Below are 25,185 nucleotides of genomic sequence, written 5' to 3'. Positions count from 1 at the left end.
TCAAAGTATGGAATTTAGACAGCATTCCTCAGCTCCAGCAGGCAGGGGGTGGGGTCTAATGTCACACTCTGCACAGCACAGAGAGGAGATATGAGTGTAATCTGAGACATAAGGGAAAGAACACACTCCCTAAACAGTCTCATAGGGAAACATGCACAGCTGAAGCTGTCAGGCACCTGCTGTGAGCTGGGTGAGCTGGGGGTGGGGGGGGGGGGCATCTTCTGAGATTGTCTGGTATACTTACAGACCAGTTGTTGTCAACTTATGAGCTAAAGGGGGCCCCAAATGTGGCTTCTGACATCACCAAAGGGCCACACATAATGTTCAACATATGAAATGCTGGAGAGGACTGTCACACTGAGGGTCAGAGACGTGATACAGTTTTGGCTGGGGATGGTGACTGAAGAAGGCAATATGAAACTGGGAACATGTTACATAAGGCTAGTAGAGATCAATGCTATTACCTGAATCAGTGTTCCCACTACAGACTGCTAAGGTCCGAGGGCCGCACATCATATACCAAAGGGCCGCATGCGGCACTAAAGGCACAGGTTGGGCACCAGGGTCATAGACTATCAGAAGGGAGTCATGCAGAGGAATGAGAGAGCAGACAGAAATCACACTAGGTGGTTTGGATAGAGGCAAGTACAGACTATATTGTCAAAAGTATTGGGACGCCTGCCTTTACACACAGATGAACTTTAATGGCATCCCAGTCTTAGTCTGTAGGGTTCAATATTGAGTTGACTCACCCGTTGTAGCTATGACAGCTTCAACTCTTCTGGGAAGGCTGTCCACAAGGTTTAGGAGTGTGTCTATGGGAATGTTTGACCATTCTTCCAGAAGCGCATTTGTGAGGTCAGGCACTAATGTTGGATGAGAAGGCCTGGCTCACAGTCTCCACTCAAATTCATCCTAAAGGTGTTCTGTCGGGTAGAGGTTAGGACTTATGTCTTTATGGACCTTAATTTGTGCACTGGTCAAAATCATTTGGTGGAGGGGAAGATTATGGTTGTTTTTCAGGGGTTGGGCGTGGCCCCTTAGTTCCGATGAAGAGAACTCTTAAGGCGTCAGCATACCAAGATATTTCATGCTCCCAACAGTTTGGGGATGACTCCTTCCTGTTTCAACATGACTGCGCACCAGTGTACAAAGCAAGGCCCATAAAGACATGGATGAGCGAGTTTGGGGGGGAAGAACTTAACTGGCCTGCACAGAGTCCTAACCTCAACCCAATAGAACATCTTTGGGATAAATTAGAGCAGAGACTGCGAGCCAGGCCTTCTCGTCCAACATCAGTGCCTGACCTCACAAATGCATTTCTGACAGAATGGTCAAACATTCTCCTAGACACACTCCTAAACCTTGTGGACAGCCTTCATAGAAGAATTGAAGCTGTTATATCTGCAAAGGACGGGTCAACTCAATAGTAAACCCTACGGACTAAGACTGGGATGCCATTAAAGTTCATGTGCGTGTAAAGACAGGTGTACCAATACTTTTGACATTATAGTGTAGATGGATATGCTATGTATATTTTTTTTTACAACCCCTTTAAATGTATAGCTTTCCTTTGATTTTTTTTTTTTTTTTTTACAGGACTTGGAGGTGGTCTTGAGGACATGGCCAAAGCTCTGGAGAATGGATCTGAGTGGAAACCCAATTTGCCAAAAGCCAAAATACAGAGATAAAGTTATTGTCATTTCAAAGACATTGGGTAAATGATGATATATATACAATTTTCAATCTTTCAGATAGATCTCTTTATTTGTAAGCCCAAGTTGCACCTTTTCCAAGTATTGCAGATTTTACCTTTGCAGATGCTAATCAGGCCAATGTCTTCTGATTTATTTCTGTATTGTAATTGTAATCGTGACCAACTCTCATTTTGACAGAAATCCTGGATGGTAAAGAAATAAAAGAAACGGCCAGACAGTTCTTGGTTAACTGGAAAGCCTCGAGGGATGCCAGAAAGAAAAGCAGGGAAGAAGCCATGGACGGACAATTAGTTTACCAGCAGCTATGTATGTCAAGTATTAGACGATAATAACGTTTTTAAGACAGTTGTGTATGTTCCTTGTACATGCTGACTCATGCATTTGGCACGGGTATTTCATATGTTGGTCATTTTATCTTCCTCTTGGTTTAAGTGTCCTCATTTCCCTTTTCAGTATTCTGTTCTCCAGCGTATTCCACAGAACTTTCAAGTCTGTCATTTTAGTAAGTCTACTTAGCTGTAGTCTGCCCTTCGTACCAAGCAGCAGGACGTATTTTTTAAAGTGACACTAAAGGTTTGATTAAAAAAAAAAAAAATAATAATAACAAACATGTCATACTTACCTCCACTGTGCAGGTCGTTTTGCACAGTGTGGCCCCGAACCCCAAACCTGGTCTTCTGGGATCCTCCGGCGGCTCTCGCAGCTCCTCTCTACATCACATAACTCCCTAGGAGAAGCGCTCTCCCAAGGGGGTTACCTTGCGGGCGTGCTCCTGAGTCCAGCATTTGCATCCATAGACACGAATGCTGGACTCGGCCCCACCAGCCAGCGCCCGCGTCATTGGATTTGATTGATAGCAGTGGGAGCCAATGGCTGCGCTGATATCAATCTATCCAATCAAGAGCCAGGACCCCGTGGAGAGAGGGACAGTGTGTCCCTGCCGAAGAGATGAAGGGGCTCAGGTAAGTAGAAACGGGAGTGGGGGGGGGGGGGGACTGGGAGGCCGGTCACTGACAGGTGTTTTTTCATCTTAATGCATAGGATTCATTAGGGCCGGTTCACACTATTGCGATGGCAGACATCGCATGTAATGCGCAGCGCACTGCTGTCCACATTACATGCGATGCCTGTGTGGGTGTGACGTCAACCATACAGATAGTATGGCTGATATTGCATCGCATTCGGTGCAAACACACACAGGACCCTTTTTTCAGTTTGGACCAGAATCGGATTGCATGTGTGGTCACACATATGCGATCCAATTCATGTCAGAACTCAGTTTGCAGTGTGATATGCAAGCTGAAATGGGGGTGTCGTTAACATATAATGACACTCCCCAGCAGTTTGCATATGGCAGTGTGAACTGCTGTGCGTTCCGGGTGCGATGCGTGAATCTGCAGTCGATTCGCAGGGTTCTCACATCGCACAAGTGTGAACCGGCCCTTAAGGTAAATAAACACGAACCTTTACAACCCCTTTATGTAGTTCTGTCTCCACATCATATTATGGGCCACAGTTTAACCCCATATAATAGTGATTCCCAAATGGTTAAATTGTGCCACAAAACTTCAAACATTTATGACATTTGTTATTATACTAGCAGACATTTTGTAGACTCTTGTATTCTACCACAGAACAGAATAGACTCCATAACCCAGCAATCTAGTGGAGAAACTATCCTACAGGTTGAGAGAGGAAGGGGGGTTCCTGCCAACCCTAGCTAGAAAAAACATACATACGACACCTTGCCAGTACAGCCAAATCCCAGGCCATTTTCATCAACGGAGCTTTTGCACTCATAGACGTTGATTTACTAAAACTCGGAGTGCAACCTGGCTAGGATCATCCATCCTAGACCCCCGCAACATTCTATCCCCTTCATCGTTCGACCAGACCAAACGAAAACGTTTAACACCTCTGGGATATCTGCGTCCTTCAGGCAATACTACTCACAGCTCTATAACCTTCCGCATGCAACCCCCCCAGTTAGGTCCCCTCCATCTTCTGACCCCATGCAGGCTTATGTCCTGGAGACCGCTTTACCTACTGTTGACGCTATGGACGCAGCGACCTTGGACGAGCCCCTGACTACCTTTGACTTTCTACAGGCTATTAAAGCCCTTAAAGTGGGGAAATGCCCGGGCCCTGGCGGCTTTACTCCCCGGTTCTACAAAACTTTTGCCCCCCAGCTTGCTCCCCTTCTGACGAAAGCCTTTAACTCAGTGGACAGTTCTAACCTCCCGTCCAAGAGAATCCTTATCTGCTAACATCTCTATTATCCCCAAACCAGGCAAAGACCCATCCCAATGCAGCAGCTATCGGCCCATCTCCCTGCTCAACATAGACATTAAGCTATTCGCAAAAGTCCTAGCCACCCGTCTGTCCCCTCTATTACCTAAAATTATTCATAATGATCAGGTGGGGTTTGTCCCTGGCAGAGAGGCAAGGGACAACACCACCAAGACGATACATCTCATATCCCTGATCCAACGTAAAGGTCTGAGAGCTTGCCTCTTATCCTTCGACGCTGAAAAGGCCTTCGATAGGGTCAGTTGGAGGTTTCTACAGCTGTCTCTAGAACAACTTGGCCTCGGAGCTCCCTTCATCTCAAAAGTAATGTCCCTATACTCCCGGCCCTCAGCTACGGTCCTGGTCAACGGTACCACATCGGCTCCCTTTGACATTGCAAACGGTACCCGACAGGGCTGTCCCCTGTCCCCCCTCCTCTTTGTCATCATCATTGAGCATTTGGCTTGTGCCATACGACAAAACCCCTCCATTCTTGGTATTCAAACTCCGTCTGCACATCACAAACTTTCACTGTATGCTGATGACCTCCTTGTGTATATTCAGAATCCACACATCTCCATACCGTCCCTACTCAGTGAATTTCAACGTTTTGGTATCTATAGTAACTTTAAGCTCAACATCTCTAAGACAGAAGCCCTTAACATATCCCTTACCCCCTCTACGCTGTCCCTCCTGAAATCCAACTTCTCATTTAAATGGCAGGCCAAGGGGATCTCGTACCTGGGGGTTGTTATACCCTCCAACCTAGCTGATTTGTTTTCTCTGAATTATATCCCCCTGCTTAACCGTATACGGAAGGACCTCGAGGAGTGGGGGGGGATCTTCCTTACCCTGGTTCGGACGGATTAATATCCTAAAGATGGACACTCTACCCAAGTTCCTGTATTTATCTCAAACAATCCCCATCCACGTCCCCAAATCGTTTTTTATCTCCCTGCGCTAGCTGGCAATCAGATTCATGTGGAACAGGGGCCTCCCCAGGGTTAAATTTAAACTACTAACGATCCCGAAGACTTTAGGAGGGACAGGCCTCCCTGACTTTGAGACTTACCATAAGGCCGCTCATATGACTCGCATCATAGAATGGTTCTCTCGCCCTTCCTGCAAGGCCTCGGTGTCTGTTGAACAGGACCTTTCTCCTGTAGATCTCCGAGCTCTTCCATGGGGTTATAAACAGGACTACTCTCGTATGACATCCTTGTCCCCACTGACTTTAGCCTCCCTGACGATGTGGTACAGGACGGGGCTAAACACCACTCTCTCCTCAGATCCGGGCCCCTTGACGTCCCTCTTTGACCATCCTGCTTTACCACAAAGTACAGGGGCAGCCTCCCTAGGACCCTTTAAGCGCACAGAGTGGCCGCAAGCCCGTACATTTGTGCATCCCTCTCAGGGGACCCCGGTCTCCGTGACAGACTCCGGAGATTGGCTCACGGCCCTACATGTGTCCACATTTGCCAAACGCCTACACTCCTCCTCTCAAATAATCGCAAGCTTACCAATTTCGAGGAACTGTGCTCGCTTCCAGAAACTCCCAAACACTTACTGTCCTCCTTATATAACCTACTGCAGACTTTAGCACGTGATCAACTCCCACATTACACCAGGCTGTGGTCTGCGGATTTGGGTGAAGACATCTCTTTGCCGGAATGGCATACCTCTTTTCATTTCACACATAAGTCAACAATCTCCTGCTACTCTCAAGAAAAGAACTACAAACTATTATCCAAGTGGTACAGGGACCCTGCTACTTTACACAGGATTTTCCCGTCTACCCCAGCCACCTGCTGGCCCTGTGAAGCTTCAGTCGGAACTTATATACATGTCTGGTGGGACTGTGAGAGGATCCGCCCCTTTTGGACACAGGTTTTTGAATGTTATAATCTCTTGGCTGATATTCCGGTTCCTATCTCTCCAAAAATTGCTTTACTCTCTATTCTGCCCGGGTCTATTAAATCACAGAGACAAAGATTGCTCCGTTTCTTTATGTCCTCTGCTAGACAGCTGATACCTGCTTATTGGAAGACGACGACTACTCCCCCATTGTCACGGTGGGTATCGATTATGAATGACACCATGAGAATGGAGGAGATGTTGGCACTGGACAATGACACTTATGCCAAGTTTATTACTCAATGGTCGATCTGGCTTCGCTTCTCTTCCTCTGACACTCTAATGAACCAAATCTTGAACGCATGAGGACACTGTGGGCTCCCCCTTACCCTACCCCCCCTGCCCATATTCCTTTCCCCTCCCCCCCTTCCTCCCCCTTTTCCCTCCTCTCCTCTTGCTACTTAGCTTTCCCCTATACCGCCTTGCTCCTCTTTACTTTGCTCCTCTCTCTTCTCTCTTCCTTTCTATCTTTTTTATGTTATTGTCTAAATAATGCCTCATGTAGTAACCCATGAGTATTTCTCACTACTGTGGCCTCATGGATCGGTGAGCAGGCCGTCTGCTCTACTCTCCAAGCTTCCCGCCAGGGACCGGCTATGGCCGATTGTCATTAGCCGGCCTCCCGTAATTGTACTCCTGTTACTGTTCCGGTCTGCATTTGCCTCGTGATGGTTACTGTTTATTGTTTTTACTTGACATGTTTCAATAAAAATATTTTCAACACTAAAACTCGGAGTGCAAAATGTGGTGCTCTGCACAGAAATCGGTCAGCTTCCAGGTTTTCCAACTTCATTGAACAAGCTGAAGTTAAAAGCTGATTGGCTACCATGCACAGCTGCAGCACATTTTGCACTCCCAGTTTTAGTAAATCAACCTCAGTGTTGAAACTTCCATGTTTTATTCAGCTTCCACACCTTTCTATGGGCCAGTAAGGAAGCCCATCTTAATGATGGGGCAAAATGGGTGCGAAAGGTAATGTGTGCAAAGTGAGAAAGAGCACGAAAGCTTTGGTGTGACCAGGAAGATGCCAGAATGGCTCAAGATTCAGGTCATGTGTTTTGGAGTGAAGGTTGCTGCAGTTTAAATTGGTTCATTTTATGCATGAAGGTAAAAAACCTTCTATGTATAGCAGCCCCCCTAATACTTACATGAGCCCAATCTCGATTCAGCGATGTGCACCAGAGCAGCTGTTCTACTGGCTCTTTTCCTCCTCATTGGCTCAGAGACAGCAGCTTTGAGCCTTTAGCTCCTCCTGCTGTCAATCACAGCCAGTGGGGGCGGGAGCTGGGGGGGGGGGGCTCTGGAGTAAGCACACACAAGCAGCTTTCTATGTGGGCAATCAGTAGGGGGGGAGGAGCCAGGAGCACCAGCGGCGGGGCCCAGAAAGAGAAGAATCGGGACTGCTCTGTGTAAAACAAGTATAACTTGTTTGTTTTATTTTTATTTTTCCTTTAGTATCACTTTAAGTGCATCTCTAGAGGTTGTATTCATAAAGAAATTTGTAGAACTATCCATCCTGTGAAGCTGCTGGTACATTCATTTAGTGCAAATGCTGGCCAAAACAAATGTTAATAGGCTATTTTCTTTGTACATGGAATGTTGTTTTTTGTTAAGAATAAAGTAGATCTTTCCAGCTCCATCTAGTGGCGATAATTCTGTATGTTCCTGATTCACTCCATTATGAATGAACAACATTTAATCTGGAGGTAAAATAGCCTTCATAACATTTGTTTTTGCCCCCATTTACACAGAACAAATGTACATGCACTTTCACAGAACAAATAGCTCTTCAGTTTTTTTGTTTTTTTTACAAATACAACCCAAGGTGTCTGCATTTTAAACTTGTAAGCAGTTACATTTTTTTAAGTGACAGAGGTGATGAAGGATCTTCATTCCCATGCTATATTGTCACACAGGCTGGTAAGTATTTTTTTTCCTTTTATAGGGAGAAAAGCAAGAGTGGGAAATTGCTCACTGCCTGCTTCTCTTAAACTTGAAATAGAAAAGTGACCACTAGAATGTGGACCTTTTCATTCCATTTTTTATTGAAGCCCAGTGTGTCTTAAAGTAGAGCTAAAGCCTCCTATTCTTTACAGCCAAGGAAGCTGCAATCTTAGCCTCTTCTTGATCTGCAGTTGGCATGGTGCTGTACATGTGATCAGTGTACATGTGATCAATGTACATGTGATCAATGTACATGTGATCAATGTAGATGTGATCAGTTATTTTTTTTTATAAATTCTTTATTTTCATAATATAGTGATACAGTCTTTCATTTCTAGACACATACACATCTACATCTTATATTTAAACCAAGCCGTTCATAATTTCATCGTGCTAGATTTCTCCTATTACATTACCTATTTCCTTATATTCACTATTATTATTTTTTCTTTTTTTCCCCCCTTAACCTGGTATAGCCCTGGTTATTTATCTTTAAAGAGAAAGAAGCAAATAATAAAACAACAGAAAATAAGAAAACGAAGAGAGAGAAATAAATAAATGAATAAATAAATAAATAATAAAATGTTCTTCTTTAGCCTCCTCCCCCTCTCCCATCCCTCTCCTCCCCCACCCCTCCCCAAGACAGAAAAAGAAAAAAAAAAACGAAAACATACAGGGATCAGCATCTACTGGTTTTGTTCCCTATATAAAATATAGGGTTTCCATACTTCATGATACCTATCTTCTTGCTCTTTCAGTATCATAGTCAGATTTTCCATTTGTTGAATCTCCGATACCCTGCTCATCCATTGTGATTTGGTTGGAGCCAGCGTCGTTTTCCATAAAACTGGAATGCATGCTTTTGCTGCTGTAAGCAAATGCCTTAAGAGAGATTTTTTATATTTTTCTATAGATAACGGAACATCGTGCAATAGAAAAGCCGCCGGATTTTCCCCAAGAGACACATCTGTTATTTCCTTTACTGTTTCCGATACCATCTTCCAGAAATCTTTTACCCCGGTACACTCCCAGAATATGTGTAATAAGGTTCCCTCGGCTCTCTGGCAACGCCAGCACAAATTTGATACTTGTGGGTATATCCGGTGCAATACTTCTGGGGTCCTGTACCATCTAGACAAAATTTTGTAGCCCCCTTCTTGGTATCTAGTTGCTATCGACGCCTTATGTGTGAACATGAAGATCTTATTTTTCTGTAAGTCTGAGAAAGTGACTCCCAGGTCTCTCTCCCATGCTCGTATAAAAGTTAGGTCTTGTGGAGTTTCTTGTTCCATCCGCAGTACGTACATTGATGAGAGGGAATGTCTCAGTGGTTCACCTTTTAAACATATCTGTTCAAACTCAGATAATGTCCTGATCACCGGTATTCTCTGCCTACTTATTCGCAGAAACGCATTTAACTGTACTCGCCTAAATGGGTCCAAATCCTCCCTAAATTCTTGTTCAATCTCTTCCTTATACATGACATGATTATCAATTGAGAAATGTATAATCCTACTGATTCCCTTTCGTCTTAAATCCCTAAAAACCTTATCTGTTAAACCTGGCTGGAAACCAGGAGTGCCCAGTACTGGTATCATAGGGCTTGGATGTTCTGATATCCTGGTTTTCTTAAATAGCTTTTGGACTACCTGTAGTGTGGCACCCACTGTCGGATGTCTCCGTACTTCCTGTGGTATTTCTACATCTGAGAGCCACACTATTCCTTCCAATGGTATCGGGATTATTGCTTGTTCCATATCGATCCAAGGTTTTTCTTTTTGAATTCTACACCAATCTATTACCCGTGTTAGATGTGATGCCTCATAGTAGCCTACTGGATCTGGGAATCCTACCCCTCCTCTCTCTTTAGGTAATATCAGAATGTCCCTACGTATTCTCGCTTTTTTACCTGCCCATATAAATTTTATGAATCTTGATCTCAAATCTCTCAGATATCTTCCCGGGAGTTTTATCGGTAGAGTTTGGAACAAATATAACAACCTAGGCATTACGTTCATTTTGATTATATTGATTCTCCCAAACCATGTAAAAACCGTTTTGTCCCACCGTTCTAGATCTAACTTAATCTGACGTATTAATGGGATAAAGTTTAGTTCCAACAGTCTGTTCAACTTGTTTGATATTTTAGTCCCTAAATAACATATATGGGAATCCGTCCATCTAAACGCGAAATGTGCCGCTAGCTGAGATTTCATTTCATTATTCATTTCTACTCCCATCGCTTCCGATTTGCTATAATTTACTTTAAAGTTAGATATCTCTCCATATATGCGAAGCTCCAGTAACAAAGAAGGTAAAGAAATCCCTGGGGAGGTTATAAAAAACATCAGATCGTCCGCATATGCGGCCAATAGCTCTTCAGTTTTTTTGTTTTTTTTACAAATACAACCCAAGGTGTCTGCATTTTAAACTTGTAAGCAGTTACATTTTTTTAAGTGACAGAGGTGATGAAGGATCTTCATTCCCATGCTATATTGTCACACAGGCTGGTAAGTATTTTTTTTCCTTTTATAGGGAGAAAAGCAAGAGTGGGAAATTGCTCACTGCCTGCTTCTCTTAAACTTGAAATAGAAAAGTGACCACTAGAATGTGGACCTTTTCATTCCATTTTTTATTGAAGCCCAGTGTGTCTTAAAGTAGAGCTAAAGCCTCCTATTCTTTACAGCCAAGGAAGCTGCAATCTTAGCCTCTTCTTGATCTGCAGTTGGCATGGTGCTGTACATGTGATCAGTGTACATGTGATCAGTGTACATGTGATCAATGTACATGTGATCAATGTACATGTGATCAATGTAGATGTGATCAGTTATGACACCAGACATTCGATAGCTTGACACTTCGGTCAAGAGCAAAAGCAACGTTGACAGTTATCATTTTTCGGCATTCCTTGAATGTAACTGTTTTGAGAAACAGCTAAATCGATGAGTTTAGTTGTGCTGTCCTGAAAGTATTTATTGACCAATAAAATGTCCTCAGCCTGCTTACTATTGTTTTTTTAGGTGTAGTGAAGAAGACGTTAATGTTATAATTACACATCTGATTATCAGTGCAGCCATATTTTTTTCTATTATTTATTGTGGAAACAGATAATGTAGAACACCCCGGCTCTCTACTCCCTGTTCAGTATCATAACACCGAATATTTGGACAAGGAAAAAACAAGGTATATGTTTATGGCTCAGATGATAAGTGATCGCAAACAAAACCAAATGCAACGATCGGTAGCAAAGAAAATCATTAACCTCAGTGAAGACACGGTATGCCAATGCAATTTAATGCATCTATATGTAGTTGTGTTTAGTTTGCTTATGGTTTTTGCAAATCAGTGTGGATATTATTATTGCTTTATATATATATATATATATATATATATATATATATATATATAGTTGGTAAGGTTGAAAAAAGACACAAGTCCATCAAGTCCAACGTGTGTGTGTGTGTGTGTGTGCACTTTTATGTCAATATTACATTGTATATCCCTGTATGTTGTGGTAGTTTAGGTGCCTATCTAATAGTTTTTGAAACTATCTATGATCCCCGCTGAAACCTACTTGTGGAAGAGAATTCCACATCCTTACCACTCTTACGGTAAAGAACCCTCTACGCAGTTTAAGTTTAAACGTCTTTTTAAATTCTCTTTCGCTGAAAAGTTTTATCCCTATTGTGGGGTCACCAGTACAGTATTTGTAAATTGAAATCATATCCCCTCTCTAGCGTTTCTTCTCCAGAGGGAATAAGTTCAGTGCTTGTAACCTTTCCTCATAACTAATATCTATATATCATTTTATATTATTATATCATTTAAACTAATTTTTTTCATTTTATGTATCATATTTTGAATCCCCAAACATTATATATATTTTTTTATCAGAGACCCTAGGGAAAAATTGACGTTCAACTTTTTATGTCACAGCACTTTTTCAAACGCGATTTTTGCTTTTCATGAATTAAAACAAAACACTAACGTTAGCCACATTTTTTTGTATAATGTGAAAGATGATGTTACGCTGAGTAAACATATACCTAACATGTCTTGCTTGAAAATTGCGCACACTCGTGTAATGGCACCAAACTTTAGTACTCAAAAAATCTCCATAAGCAACGCTTTCATTTTTTTTACCTGTTAAGAGTTATAGAGAAGGTCTTGGGATAGAATTGTTGCTCTCGCTCTAATATTCAAGGAGATACCTCACATGTGTGGACTGAATGCCGTTTACATATGTGGGTGCGACATATGTATGCGTTTGCTTCTGCGTGCAAGCTCTTTACCTTTTTTTTTTTCTTTTTTTTGTAAACATCCCTTGTAATAGGAATAGTGCATGACAGGTCCTCTTTATGGAGAGACGTGGGGTCAATAAGACCCCACATCTTGCCCACAAGCGGGAAAGCCTGAGATCAAAAAAAGAAAAAAAAAGGCGACCTCGGCTTTCCAGCCGAGTATATGACATTATTTACAACTGCCAAGCCGGGCAGTCATAATGTGGCACCCGGGCCTCCGAAAACAATAGAGATGACCGGGGACCATCTGTTCCCTGGAAATCTCTATGGTCAACTTCCAGTACTGGTGGATTCCTTCTCCGGCTCGCCAATCGCATGGGCAAGCCAGTAGAAACACCCAAGGGCAGCGGGGGGGGGGGGGGGGGGGATCAATCAAGCAGCTGAACTGCATTGACATGAAGGTTGGGTTACTATAAAGCCCCGTATACACTATCAGACTGTCTGCTGAGTTTTTCCTTCAGATTTACCAAAACCATGTAGTAAAAGGGCCTGCCTGATTGCATACACAATGAAACTCCTAAGGTTTGACCTCATATTATATGGTTTTGGTAAATCTGAAGGAAAAACTCAGCAGACAATCTGATAGTGTGTATGGGGCTTAACACAGCCAGCACAGAGTTCTCCCGTACATCAGTCTGCAGGATTCCCCTTTACAGTGAAAGGGGACTCTTAAGTAAAGGGGAATGCTGCGGATCATGATCTAAGGGGGAACTCTGAAGTAAGGGGGGCTCTGGTGACTAGAGACCACCTTCCGCAGAAGGAATACACTAATTTACGGGGGTTACTAATGTAGGGGGGAACCTTTTATATCAGTGCCCCCTTACATGATTGTATTCACTCCCCCTTACATCAGCAACCCCCCCCATCAGACTGGCCTGGCGGCACTGTCACTGACCTCCTCTCTGGTGCACCTCAGTCGGCTCCAGCTTGGTGGCTCTGGTTTTATTCCATAGTCTCCTCTCCACAGTCCACACACATCTGACTCCTCTTATGACCCCCATTTTTGTTTTTCTGAATCACCTCTATAGCATTGGTTTATCGCCTGCTGATCCTTCCAGTAGGGTGACAGTGCCAGCCTAATGCTCTGGCTATACACATATTTCATTCAAAAATGTTTTTTTTTTTTTTTTTTTTAAAGGATTTGTTTGATTTTCTCATTTTTAGTGGGGTCATATTGGTGTTTGTTTTGAAGGACAGTGACAAGAAAATTTGAAGGTGAAGAATAGAAAATCAAATTAACAAATTTTCATACAGTTGATGTGCTTTTTATTCAGGAATTATATTAATTCTAAGACCAAATATTAAAAGCAAGTGATTTTGATATTGATTTAAGCAACATTTGTCCAGTCAGCTAATGTAACATGAAAAAATATATACTAGTGTATGGCCAGGTGTATAACTCCACCTAGCACTTTTTATACACTTTTTATACAGTTACAGCAACATTTCATTTTAAGGTTTAACTCACATGAATAAAGGTAACCACTGTAAGTAATCCCCCAGCAGTGTTATATCGTTTCTTTCAAACCTCTATAACTCTTACTTCTACTGAAGAGCTCAGCCTGCTTACTGTATATAGCTAGAATGAAATTTAAATAAAGATCTATAAAATACCAAATGCTATTATTAATTACATTCAGTTACCATTATAAAATACTTTTCACTATAGTGGGCCTTTAGTGCATGTTTGTCAGAGAATCTATTGAGCATCCTTGCTGAAAGACTGTTGTGAGTTAGTATTGTATTCAGGAGGTAAAGCCTTGAGAATAATATTTTAGCAATGAAAGAAACAGTAAAATGCAATCACTGAACATAATCAACATAAAGCATTGGTCTCCAAACTGCGGCCTGGGGGGCCAGATGTGAACCCTTGCTTGTCTTAATCCGGCCCGTGGGACACTTTTCTTCCCCCTGATGCAAGACACTATTCCTCCCACCAACACCAACAATAGTGCTTAATTGTTGCTAATGACATCAACAACAGGCACTATCCTTTTCACTGGCACCAATGTTGAGGCACTATTCTGTCAACTGACACCAACCAAGAGGCACTATTCCTCCCACTTACACCAACAGGGCACTATTCCTCCCACTGACACTAACAACAGGGCACTATTTATCCCACTGACACTAACAACAGGGCACTATTTCTCCCACTGACACTAATAACAGGGCACTATTTCTCCCACTGACACCAACAATGTTGCACAGAGGATGCTGGGACTGTGACATCATAAGGGCCGGGGACATCACCCGGTGACCCCGCCCACCGTCCCTGTATAAATCACCGCACAACGTGTCCCTGTCATTGCGGCCAGAGAGAGCGTTGAGTCAACATCTCAAGGAAGAAGAAGAAGAAAAGAGAAGGCGACGATGACGACAGAAGACCGGGCCACCGCTAGTAAAAGAGCTGGAAGAAGGAGCGGAGGCCCAGCAAGAAGAACCGAAGAGGGGGACAAGACCCCCGAATTAGGAAGAAGACCCCTGGGCGGCGACGAAGAAGAAAGCTGGGCTCCTCCGCTAGTAAAAGAGCTAGCAGAAGATAGCGGAAGAGTCCGGTGAGAAGACCCCCCCAAGACGGAAGAAGACCCCCGGAGCTGTGCAATAAATTATTTTAAACCCCTGTGTAGTGTTTTTTTTTTTTTTACATTTTTTTCATCAGGTGAATGGGTAGGGGTACATTGTACCCCATACTCATTCACATAGGGTGGGGGGCCGGTATCTGGAGGCCCCTTATTAAAGGGGGCTCCCAGATTCCGATAAGCCCCCCGCCCACAGACCCCAACAACCAACAGCCAGGGTTGTCGGGAAGAGGCCCTTGTCCTCATCAACATAGGGACAAGGTGCTTTGGGGTGGGGGAGCCGCACGGCCCCCCTTCCCCAAAGCACCCCCCATGTTGAGGGCACGCGGCCTGGTACGGCTCGGGGGGGGGGGCACTCGCTTGTCCCCACCCCCTTTCCTGACTGGCCGGGTTGCGTGCTCGGATAAGGGTCTTATATGGACCTTGGGGGGGAGCCCCACGCCGTTTTTTCGGCGTAGGGCTTCCCCTTTAAGTCCATACTAGGTGACGGGGTCAGCGATGTGTCAACTTCCTTCTCTAGTCCCGGCTACCTGGAGCCGCGTTCAAAATGAACGGACTTTCCTCCGTGTGTGGGCAAGTCAGTTCATTTCAAAAGTCCGGCGGACTCCTGCCATAGTCTGCTGGAAAAGTTTGGTTGTGTGTGGTAAGGTCCGCTCGTTCGGAAAGTCCAGCGGACTTTCCAGCGTTTTGTCCGCCAGACTAAGTCCGCCGGATAGTCTGATAGTGTGTATGCGGCATAAGGGTTAATAACAAGTTCAATGTACAATAAAAAAAAGAAAACTTTTTTTTTTTTTATTAGGTTGTTTAACTGACAGCATCTGCAGCTATTAGCTCATTCCTTTGATCTGTAGATTGCACCTTCCACCAAGAGCTATGCTGTTTCCACATGCTGGCAGCTTCAGAGAGCTGCGTACTACAGAGAGCTGTGTACTACAGAGAGCTGTGAACAGTAAGATCTTCAAACTATGTTCTATACTGGAATAGACTGCTGTAATGCACAGTAAGAGTTACACTATGGAGGCTCTTGTATCTTTTACATGGGGGATGAGCATTGCCTAGAACATCTTGCTATCACCTGAGTTGCTATAGCGGGGACCACTCTTCTAACCTCATATAGAATCCTTGACTGGGAAAGGAGTCACGAGCTTTTGCAGATCTCCCTAAAAAGAGATCTCTAAATCTGGTAAGTGTGAGTCAGTGTGAATAGTGGTGGAGGACTCTTTCTATTGGAACTTGTCACTGCTTCTTGGGTGTTTTTTTCGTGGTGTCACCATTAAACAGACCATTTAGTGGAACTTTGATTCTGACCTGGTTTTTTTTCAGGACTGTACTATTAATTTATTGGTTTATTTGTTTTTAGGTTATGTTATTCCACTGACTGGTTTGAATATTTTCATCTATATTTAATGCATAAATGTTTCACTAGTCTCATTGATATTTTGAGGCAATTTATTTGTATAGATGAATGGAACAGATTAGATACAAAAGTAACCATGTTATTTAGTGCCTGAACAATGTTATTAAACACTGAGAGTCCGTTCACACAGGGGCAACTTGGGATCCGACTTCAAGTCGCCCCAAGTCGCCTCAGGTCGGACAACATTTAAAAACCAATGTAAGTGAATGAGAGCCGTCTTAAGGGCCGGTTCACACAGGGGGCGATGCGAGGCGACACCGACTTGCCTCGCCGCGACCTGCCGCGACCTCAGCGGCGACTTGCAAATGACTTCTGTATAGAAGTCAATGCAAGTCGCCCCGAGGTCGCCCAAAAGTAGTACAGGAACCTTTTTTCTGAGTCGGAGCGACTCGAGTCAGAACGGTTCCATTGTACAGAACGGGGGCGACTTGTCAGGTCGCGGCGAGGCAAGTCGTGTCGCCTCGCATCGCCCCCTGTGTGAACCGGCCCTAATGCACACTACTGAAGTCGCTCCGACTTCAAAAGAGGTTCCTGTACTACTTGAATCCGACTTGTAGGCGACCGGTACCCATTGATTTCAATGGAAGTCGCCTCCAAGTTGGATTTCTGTCTATACGGAGGCGACTTTGACAGAATTATTAGCTCTGAAGGGGGAACTCCACGCCAAATTTCTGCAAAAAATTTGGCGTGGGTTCCCCCTCCGAGAGCATACCAGGCCCTTAGGTCTGGTATGGATTCCAAGGGGAAACCCCTACGCCGAAACAACGGCGTCCCCCCCAGATCCACACCAGACCCTTATCCGAGCACGCTACCCGGCCGGCCAGAAAAGGGGGTGGGGACGAGCGGGCGCCCCCCCTCCTGAGCCGTACCAGGCCGCGTGCCCTCAACATGGGGGGGTGCCTTGGGGGAGGGGGGGCGTGCGGCTCCCCCACCCCAAAGTACCTTGTCCCCATGTCGATGAGGACAAGGGCCTCTTCCCGACAACCCTGGCCGTTGGTTGTCGGGGTCTGCGGGCGGGGGGCTTATCGGAATCCGGGAGCCCCCTTTAATAAGGGGGCCCCCGGATACCGGCCCCCCACCCTATGTGAATGAGTATGGGGTACAATGTACCCCTACCCATTCACCTGTGAAAAAAAGTACAAAAAAACACAACACAGGGAAAAAATATTTTATTGCACAGCTCCGGGGGTCTTCCGTCTTCGGGGGTCTTCTCGCCGGACTCCTCCGCTATCTTCTTGTAGCTCTTTTGCTAGCGGAGGAGTCCGGCTTTCTTCCTCGCCGCCGGCCTCTTCTCCCGACTTCGGGGGTCTTGTCCCCCTCTTCGGTTCTTCTGCCGGGCCACCGCGCCTTCTTATAGCTCTTTTACAGGCGGTGGCCCGGTCTTCTGTCGCCGCCGCCGCCGCCGCCGCCGTCGCCTTCCGTTCTTCTCCTTCTTCTTCTCCTGGAGATGTTGACTCGACGAGCTCTCCGGCCGCAATGCCAGGGACGCGCTGCGCTGCCACTTATATACTGACAATGGGGCGGTGTCACGTGGGTTGATGTCACATGGGTTGGTCACATGGGTTGATGTCACATGGTAAGGGGGCGGGGTCACCATGTGACATCAACCCATGTGACACCGCCCCATTGTCAGTATATAAGTGGCAGCGCAGCGCGTCCCTGGCATTGCGGCCGGAGAGCTCGTCGAGTCAACATCTCCAGGAGAAGAAGAAGGAGAAGAACGGAAGGCGACGGCGGCGACGGCGGCGGCGGCGACGGCGGCGACAGAAGACCGGGCCACCGCCTGTAAAAGAGCTATAAGAAGGCGCGGTGGCCCGGCAGAAGAACCGAAGAGGGGGACAAGACCCCCGAAGTCGGGAGAAGAGGCCGGCGGCGAGGAAGAAAGCCAGACTCCTCCGCTAGCAAAAGAGCTACAAGAAGATAGCGGAGGAGTCCGGCGAGAAGACCCCCGAAGACGGAAGACCCCCGGAGCTGTGCAATAAAATATTTTTTCCCTGTGTTGTGTTTTTTTTGTACTTTTTTTCACAGGTGAATGGGTAGGGGTACATTGTACCCCATACTCATTCACATAGGGTGGGGGGCCGGTATCCGGGGGCCCCCTTATTAAAGGGGGCTCCCGGATTCCGATAAGCCCCCCGCCCGCAGACCCCGACAACCAACGGCCAGGGTTGTCGGGAAGAGGCCCTTGTCCTCATCGACATGGGGACAAGGTGCTTTGGGGTGGGGGGGCCGCACGCCCCCCCTCCCCCAAGGCACCCCCCCATGTTGAGGGCATGCGGCCTGGTATGGCTCAGGAGGGGGGGGGCGCCCGCTCGTCCCCACCCCCTTTTCTGGCCGGCCGGGTAGCGTGCTCGGATAAGGGTCTGGTGTGGATCTGGGGGGGACCCCCACGCCGTTTTTTCGGCGTAGGGGGTTCCCCTTGGAATCCATACCAGACCTAAGGGCCTGGTATGCTCTCGGAGGGGGAACCCACGCCAAATTTTTTGCAGAAATTTGGCGTGGAGTTCCCCCTTGAGCTCATTCTCTGCTTGGCCATGGCAAAAGTCGCCTGGCCTGGGGCGACTTGTAAGTCGTCCCAAGTCAGGTTGAAGTCATCACAAGTCGTGTTGAAGTCGTCCCAAGTCGCGCTGTGATCTTAACTCAAGTCGTGTCCAAGTTGCCTCACTCAAGTCGCCTACAAGTCGTGTTGCCCCTGTGTGAACGGACCCTGAGTGCTCTTTTGTTTTTTGTTTTTTTTACAGCAGCAGCTACTAGAACTGCTGTATGCACATATGCACAGTTGAGAATTGCTAGCAAGTGGGAGAAGTGTGTGAGTGTGTGTGTGTGTGTGGGGGGGGGGGGGGGGGAGGCAAAAGGCATGAATGTACTACCCACAACCTGTGTACTTTGATGACATTTTTTGGGGCATGCGTAGCACGTCCAATTTTTTTAACTAATAAAAATGACTTCTAAATTGGATGCTATACAGTGGAATATGATGTACAAGTGTATGTTTGACTTGATCCATTTTTATTGGAACTTGTCAAAGGTCTACATATTTATACTTTTCTACTGTATGTTACTTACTATTCAAAGGTGAATAAGAATATGTGAACAAAATACTTTTAGATTTTACACTCAAATGAGAAAAAATCTAATAAAAATTCTTTATAAATAATTAATTTCATGTAATTTTCCGACATAAAAGCTATTTTAAATGATTAATAGTACTTCTTTAAACATCACGTAGCACGTGAAGGTTTAGTTGTCATCTATATGAGTGTTCACGAGCGGTCTATAGCACCATTTTCCAGATAAGCATTCTTCCTTATTATCTACAGGTATTTTTTTAGGCACTTTCCTTATGCCGTGTGCCTGAAAATGTTGTGCTTCACCGCTTTATGCTTCACTGCTCAAACTCAATGTCTGCATTAGGCTTTTTCCAAAACCTGGAAGAATATATGCAAATATTATATTTTCTTTTATGGCTTTGAGTGAGAAGTGGAAGCGAATTTCAGCATAATTAGTTTTCTTTTTGCCCTTGTGAATATATCATCCCATGACAAGAACTTGGAGGCATTCCTGTTGGCATGTGGCAGAAGTCAATGGAGTGTATATTCAAGCCCTTCCTCTTTGCTTTAGCGTTGGTAGCAGGTAACTTGGCGATGACATCAGAAAAACCCTTCCACAATGTGTTTATTTAGCGTGATGATAAATGAAAGCAATATTGTGTAAACGACAGGCAACGCTAAAGAAAAAAAACCAACCAAGAGTTGTATGTGGCAGTAGAAAGGACCTTTTCAGAGTGCCAGTATTAAATTGTAGCTTTGTATTCTTCCAGGGGCCAGTCTTGCAGATGGAATTAATGAGCCATATACTTTGTGTTCTTCACACAGCTTTGATGACAGATATGTAATTTATACTTTCTGATGATACTTATAGTGAACAAAAACATGATGTCTCATTTTATAGCCTAAGTACAACCGTGTATGTGGGCACATGCCTTTTTTTCACTTATAATCAATCACGCGTTTAAAAATATACATATATTGTACGAATAATTCAAGAAAGTATGAGACACATAGATCCTTCTGTGGGTTTTGGTGGTACCACTACAAAGCTGCACAAGACTCCTCCCTTATAATACAGGATTCATCATTTTGCTAGGTCTCTAAATTAGGTTAGTTAAGGGGTAGGCAACCTTGGCACTCCAGCTGTGGTGACAATAGGAATCATGCCTGTGATTGTCAGGGTCTTGTAATGTCTAGTGGGACTTGTAGTTTCAAGCAGCTGGAGGTAAGTTCACCTTTAGTAACATGTTACATTTTACACTTATATTTAGGGTGTAACATGTAACATGTTTATAACTGAGTTAAGAGAAAAATAGGGATTTTAACGGTGCTAGGAAGTAATAATAGCAAAAAAAAATATAGCAGGAAAATTGCAAATTTTATATAAATTTTATTAAAGTCAAAGTTAAAATTATGTATACATAGAACATAACAATGGTATACAAGGGTGGTCTTAATGGTCAGATGTAGATTGAATAAAGGTGTTTTATTGCACATTAGCCCGACATGTTTCGCAGGTACGCTTCTTCAGGGGATGTGCAGTTTATCAAACAATAGACACTATAAATATAAAGAAAGACACGAACATAAAACAGTCCGTTTGGTCACACCGATATTTTGGGGTCAGTTAGTGGCTGTATGCCATCTGGCAGTGGTTTGGAGTGGGTTGCTTGGTCCCGGGGTAAGCGTTGTTCACCATTTTTGTGATGCCGTTTCGTCGTTCTGCTTCTATTATTTATTTTTTGAATTTTCTGGTTAAGGGAAGGATTATTGCATTAATTTTAATCTATTATGTAATGCTGATAATTAGTGTTTTATGTTTGTGTCAAATTTTAACTTTGACTTTAATAAAATTTATATAAAATTTGCAATTTTCCTACTATTTATATTTTTTGGTATCATTACTTCCTAGCACCGTTAAAATCCCTATTTTTCTCTTAACCCATTTACATTTTCAATTTTTGGGATGTGGTGCCTATCTCTATGGGTGCTTCTTCTGTAGTTGAACCAAATTTACTATTTACCTTATGTTTATAACTGAGCAGCCTCAGCACCCCCATTGTGAGAATGGGCCGTGGATTTTCACCCTGCACCTTCTGTCACAATGTAAAAAAAAAAACATTAATTTACAAAGTTCTGTGAAAGGGAGAACTACAACTACCCTCAACAATTGAGGCTGATGGCTTGTAGTTCTCAATACAATACTAGGACACTGATGAACACTCTTGGTAGTTCATTGATCCCTCCTGTCATTAAAGTGGAGGTTCACACAAAAATTGAACCTCCGCTTTTCGGAACCCTCCCCCCCTCCGGTGTCAGATTTGACACCTTTCAGGGGAGGGGGTGCAGATACCTGTCTAAGACAGGTATCTGCACCCACTTCTGGGCATAGACTCCCACGGGAGTCTATGCCTCTTCCTGTCCCGCCGTGCTGTCTGCTGGGACACACACGGGTCCCAGAGACGGTGCGGACCATTCTCATTGCATTGCGCTACTCGCGCATGCACAATAGGGAGGCGGGAAGTGAAGTCGCAGTGCTTCACTTCCTGATTCCCTCACCGAGAATGGTGCCGTCAGCAGCCGAGAGCCGAGCGTTTGCTTGGCTTCAGCTGCCATCATCGCTGGACTCCAGGAAAGGTAAGTGTCCATTTAGTCAGCAGCTGCAGTATTTGTAGCTACTAGCTTTTAATCATTTTTTTTTAGGTGGACTCCCTCTTTAAGGAACTGCCTGCTCATATTATGTGCAATCAGACAGCTACACTGACAGTCTGCAGGAGCCTGCACCCATGATCAGTTGATCTTGCATACAATGCTTTACAGACTCCTAATAATTTTAATACCAATTGCACGTTTTTTTTTTACCTGCAAAAAGGATGTGCATTTATTTATTTTATTTTTTAAAAGGGTGAACTTGTCCTTTAACCACTTGCCTACTGGGCACTTAAACCCCCCTCGTGACCAGACCAATTTTCAGCTTTCAGTGCTCTCGCACTTTGAATGACAATTACTACTGTACCCAAATTAATTTTTTGTCCTTTTTTTCATACAAATAGAGCTTTCTTTTGGTGGTATTTGATCACCTTTGGGGGGTTTTTTTGCGCTATAAATGAAAAAAGACCGAAAATTTTGAAAAAAAAAACTAATTTTTCTTAGTTTCTGTGATAATATTTTGCAAATTATAAATTTTTATTCTTAAATTTTGTCCACAAATTATACTGCTACATATCTGGTAAAAAATAACCCAAATTAGTGGATATTATTTGGTCTTTGTGAAAGTTAGAGAGTCTACAAACTATGGTGCGAATCATAAAAAATTTAACACACCTGATGTACTGCGACCCCAACAAGCCAGGGAAGTACAAAAACCCCCCCAAATGACCCATATTTTGAAAGTAGACATTCCAAGGTATTTAGTAAGATGCATGGTCAAGTTTTTCATGTTGTCATTTTTTCCCACAATTCTTAGCAAAATTAAGATTTTTTTTTCCCACAAAATTGTCATTGTAATAGGTTATTTCTCTCACATGGCATGTGTATACCACAAATGATACCCCAAAATACATTCTGCTACTCCTCCTGAGTATTACGATACCACGTGTGTGGGACTTTTTCACAGCCTAGCCACTTAGAGAGGCCCAACATGCAGGGAACATCGTCACGTGTTCTAGGAGCATAAATGACACATATCATTTGTTGACTACCTATTACACTTTTGAAGGCCCTGGAGCACCACTGATGTGGCACTGATACGTGGCACTGATGGCACGTGACACTGATGTGGCACTGATGACATGTGACACTGATGACAGATGGCACTAATATGTGACACTGATGACACGTGACACTGATGACAGATGGCACTTATACGTGACACTGATGGCAGGTGACACTGATGACAGATGGCACTAATACGTGACACTGACATGTGACACTGATGACAGATGGCACTAATACGTGACACTGATGACACGTGACACTGATGACAGATGGCACTAATACGTGACACTGATGACAGTTGGCACTGATATGTGGCAATGATGACAAGTGACATTGATAACAGATGGCACGTGACACTGACAGGTGGCACTGATGACAGATGGCACTGATGACATGTGACATTGATGACAGATGACATTAATATGTTGCACTGATGACACGTGACACTGATGTGGCACTGATGACACATGGCACTGATATGTGGCATTGGGGACAGTTGGCACTGATACGTGGCACTGGGGACAGTTGGCACTGATAGGTGGTACTGGGGACAGATGGCACTGACAGGTAGCACTGGGGACAGATGGCACTGACAGGTACTGTGGGCACTGTATTTTCAATTTTTTTGTGTACACTCACAAACTGCAGCACGGAAGCTCTCCCTCCTTACACGCGGTCTATGTGTGAGGAGGGAGAGCCAGCAATGAGAGATGATCTCATATGTTTACATATGAGATCATCTCTCATTGGACACTCTGATCGAGTGCTATCTGTGCACAATCTGTGATTGGCTGTGTCCAAGGGAAGTAAACAGGAGGACGTCCAGGGGCGCCCTCCCGGCAATTGGCGCCGCACTGTAGTCATCTTTCAGTTATAGCGCAGACGCCTAGTGGTTAAAAAGACACAACAGTGGAGGGAGATTTATTAAAACTGTAGTAAACAGAATCTGCTGCAGCTTTGCATAGTAACCAATCAGCTTCTACCTTTAACTTTGTCAATTAATCTTTAGCAATAGAACCCGGAAGCTGATTGGTTAATATGCACAGCTGCACTAGATTTTAGTAAATCCCCCCTAGTGTGTTTTCAGTAGGTATACATTGTGAGTCTTAGTGGTCTATGGCATCAGGCAGTTTAGATACTGTAACATCTGTCTTGACTTTAGTTGTCAATGCTAAAATATTTATATATATATATATATATATATACAGGATCTCACAAGTGAGTACACCCCTCACATTTTTGTAAATATTTTATTATATCTTTTCATATGACTACACTGAAGAAATTACACTTTACTACAATGTAAATTAGTGAGTGTACAGCGTGTATAACAGTGTAAATTTGCTGTCCTCTCAAAAAAACTCAACACACAGCCATTAATGTCTAAACCGCTGGCAACAAAATTGAGTACACCCTTAAGTGAAAATGTCCAAATTGGGCCCAAAGTGTTAATATTTTGTGTGGCCACCATTATTTTCCAGCACTGCCTTAACCCTCTTGGGCATGGAGTTCACCAGAGCTTCGCAGGTTTCCACTGGAGTCCTCTTCCATTCCTCCATGACAACATCACGGAGCTGGTAGATGATAGATACCTTGCGCTTCTCCACCTCACCTTCTGCTTGAGGATGCCCCACAGATGCTCAATAGGATTTAGGTCTGGAGATATACTTGGCCAGTCCACCACCTTTACCCTCAGCTTCTTTAGCATGGCAGTGGTCATCTTGGAGGTGTGTTGGGGTTGTTATCATGTTGAAATACTGTCCTGTCACCCAGTCTCTGCAGGGAAGGGATCATGCTCTGCTTCAGTATGTCATAGTACTTGTTGCCATTCATGGTTCCCTCAATGAACTGTAGCTCCCCAGTGCTGACAGCACTCATGCAGCCCCAGACCATGCTTGACTGTAGGCAATACACACTTGTCTTTGTACTCCTCACCTGGTTGCCATCACTCACACGTAACACATCATCTGAACCAAATAAGTTTATCTTGGTCTCATCAGACCACAGGACATCCATGTCCTTAGTCTACTTGTCTTCAGCAAACTGTTTGTGGGATTACTTGTGCATCATCTTTAGAAGAGGCTTCCTTCTGTGACGACAGCCATGCAGACCAATTTGATGCAGTGTGCGGCGTATGGTCTGAGCACTGACAGGCTGACCCCCTACCCCTTCAACCTCTGCAGCAATGCTGGCAGCACTCATACATCTATTTCCAAAAGACAACCTCTGGATATGACACTGAGCATGTGCACT

At 44.3% G+C, this 25,185-nt stretch overlaps 1 protein-coding gene across 2 annotated transcripts in view; it reads left to right on the top strand.

Annotated features, from left to right (window-relative positions):
• Positions 1 to 25,185, top strand: part of PPP1R42 (protein phosphatase 1 regulatory subunit 42) — a 59,285-nt gene that overhangs the window by 25,007 nt on the left and 9,093 nt on the right. The window contains exons 6-9 of one of the 2 annotated variants that reach the window (XM_077492829.1): positions 1,600 to 1,717; positions 1,896 to 2,024; positions 10,973 to 11,142; positions 16,691 to 16,692. In XM_077492829.1, coding sequence (XP_077348955.1) covers positions 1,600 to 1,717; positions 1,896 to 2,024; positions 10,973 to 11,142; positions 16,691 to 16,692 — 419 coding nt within the window. The remainder of the gene's footprint in view (positions 1 to 1,599; positions 1,718 to 1,895; positions 2,025 to 10,972; positions 11,143 to 16,690; positions 16,693 to 25,185) is intronic. The other variant, XM_077492828.1, reaches the window with a different exon arrangement.

Source organism: Lithobates pipiens, unplaced genomic scaffold (assembly GCF_037356315.1).
Source record: "Lithobates pipiens isolate NorthernLeopardFrog02 unplaced genomic scaffold, aLitPip1_a1.2 Scaffold_19, whole genome shotgun sequence".
NCBI classification, from domain to species: Eukaryota; Metazoa; Chordata; class Amphibia; order Anura; family Ranidae; genus Lithobates; species Lithobates pipiens.
This window is presented reverse-complemented; position numbering and strand designations above follow the sequence as displayed.